This window comes from Galeopterus variegatus, unplaced genomic scaffold (genome assembly GCF_000696425.1).
Source record: "Galeopterus variegatus unplaced genomic scaffold, G_variegatus-3.0.2 Scaffold202, whole genome shotgun sequence".
In the NCBI taxonomy this organism is placed as follows: domain Eukaryota; kingdom Metazoa; phylum Chordata; class Mammalia; order Dermoptera; family Cynocephalidae; genus Galeopterus; species Galeopterus variegatus.
The window spans coordinates 8,650-10,814 of record NW_007726313.1 but is presented as its reverse complement, the minus strand read 5'-3'; the positions used below and the strand labels follow the sequence as shown (position 1 = coordinate 10,814).

At 36.1% G+C, this 2,165-nt stretch overlaps 1 protein-coding gene across 1 annotated transcript in view; it reads right to left on the bottom strand.

Annotated features, from left to right (window-relative positions):
* Positions 1-2,165, bottom strand: part of DNAJC10 (DnaJ (Hsp40) homolog, subfamily C, member 10) — a 43,070-nt gene that overhangs the window by 35,657 nt on the left and 5,248 nt on the right. The window contains 1 exon segment of the mRNA XM_008565726.1: positions 907-916. Coding sequence (XP_008563948.1) covers positions 907-916 — 10 coding nt within the window.

The window sequence follows — 2,165 nt, the reverse complement described above, 5'->3', positions numbered from 1 at the left end:
CCAAAAAAAAAAAAAAAAAAAAAAAAAAAAGGCATTTGAGGAAGAAACACCAATTGTACAGAAACTGTTTCCAAAGAAAAAAGAAAAGAGAGATTTTCCAGTACATTTACAAAGCCAGTATATCCTTGATGCTAAAAGCACACAAGAATTTTACTGAAAAGGAAAAATACAAGCTAATTGCTCTGATTGCCAAAGATCAAAAAAAAAAAAAAAAAATTAAAAAGATACTGATGCTCAGACCTTTCCCTCAAATATTCTAATTTTAACTGATGGTGGGGAGACCTGGTTTTCGTTTTATATCATTTTAAAGTTCTTCAGATGATTCTAATGTATATTGTTGAAAAACCACCATCCTAAGCTTTAGGGTAAAATCAGGGAAGGAAATGAAAAAAAGCAAACTAAGTCAGTGATATTACTATCACATAAAATAGAATTAAAAAAAAATCCATAATGCACAGAGAGTGATAAATAATAGTCCCTAAAAGTTATAGTGATTGTGAACATGTTGCTGCCAACAATGTCAAAATATACAGATAAATAACCGACAAATAAATACAGGGAGAAACAGAAAAATCAACAATTATAGTTTGACATTTTCCTAGAAATTGTAGATCAAGTAGTCCAAAAATAGATGCAGATTTGAATAACATGATTAATAAATTCGATCTAACCGATGTAAAAATTATAGCCTAACATATATACAGGATGCTGTGGATTGACTGAACTGTGTCCCNAGGGCTGCGATCCCGTTGCCGGTCCCTGGTCCGGTACGGGGGCAACACTGAGGGTTGCGATCCGTTGCCGGACACGGAAAAAGACAAAAAAAAGACAAAAAAAAGACAAAAAAAAAGAGAGACTTTCCAGTACATTTACAAAGCCAGTATATCCTTGATGCTAAAAGCACACAAGAATTTTACTGAAAAGGAAAAATACAATCTAATTGCTCTGATTGCCAAAGATAAAAAAAAAAAAAAATTAAAAAGATACTGATGCTCAGACCTTTCCCTCAAATATTCTAATTTTAACTGATGGTGGGGAGACCTGGTTTTCGTTTTATATCATTTTAAAGTTCTTCAGATGATTCTAATGTATATTGTTGAAAAACTACCAGCCTAAGCTTTAGGGTAAAATCAGGGAAGGAAATGAAAAAAAGCAAACTAAGTCAGTGATATTACTATCACATAAAATAGAATTAAAAAAAAAAATCCCTAATGCACAGAGAGTGATAAATAATAGCCCCTAAAAGTTATAGTGATTGTGAACATGTTGCTGCCAACAATGTCAAAATATATAGATAAATAACCGACAAATAAATACAGGGAGAAACAGAAAAATCAACAATTATAGTTCGACATTTTCCTAAAAATTGTAGATCAAGTAGTCCAAAAATAGATGTAGATTTGAATAACATGATTAATAAATTCGATCTAACAGATGTAAAAATTATAGCCTAACATATATACAGGATGCTGTGGATTGACTGAACTGTGTCCCCCAAAGTTCATATATTAGAAGCTTAAGGGCCGGCCCGGTGGCGCACTGGAGAGTGCGCCGCTTGGGAGCGCAGTGGCACTCCGCCGAGGGTTTGGATCCCATGTGGAGACCGGTTCCCGCTCACTGGCTGAGCGTGGTGCGGGTGCGACACTGAGGGTTGCAATCCCGTTACTGGTCAGTAAAAAAAAGACAAAAAGGAAAAAATAAAAAAAGAAGCTTAATTCCCACTGTGACTGTTGAGGGTGGGAAATCCTCTTATAGTCATGGGAAGGTGAGGCCTTGAAGAGGTGATTAAGTTGATGGTTTAATGGTGGCTGTGGGTGTGGTTCTGAGGGCTTTAAAAGCAGAGCATGTGAGTCTATCCCTCCTTCTGCTCTACCATTTTCTGCCATGTGCGATCCCTGCACTGTTGTAAGCCATCACCAAAGAAGACCCTCATCAAATGTGTTCTCTGGACTTGACTTACCAACCCCAGAAACTGTAAGCAATAAATTTTGTTTTCTTATAAATCACCCAGTTCCACGTATTTTGTTATAAGCAACAGAAACGGACTAACACAGAGGACATATTTTTGAGCTCACATAGAACTTTCAACGACTTTCACAACTGACAAACTCCCAGGCTGCAAAGGGAGCTTTAATATTGTTAAGGAATCAGCATCAAACAGACTA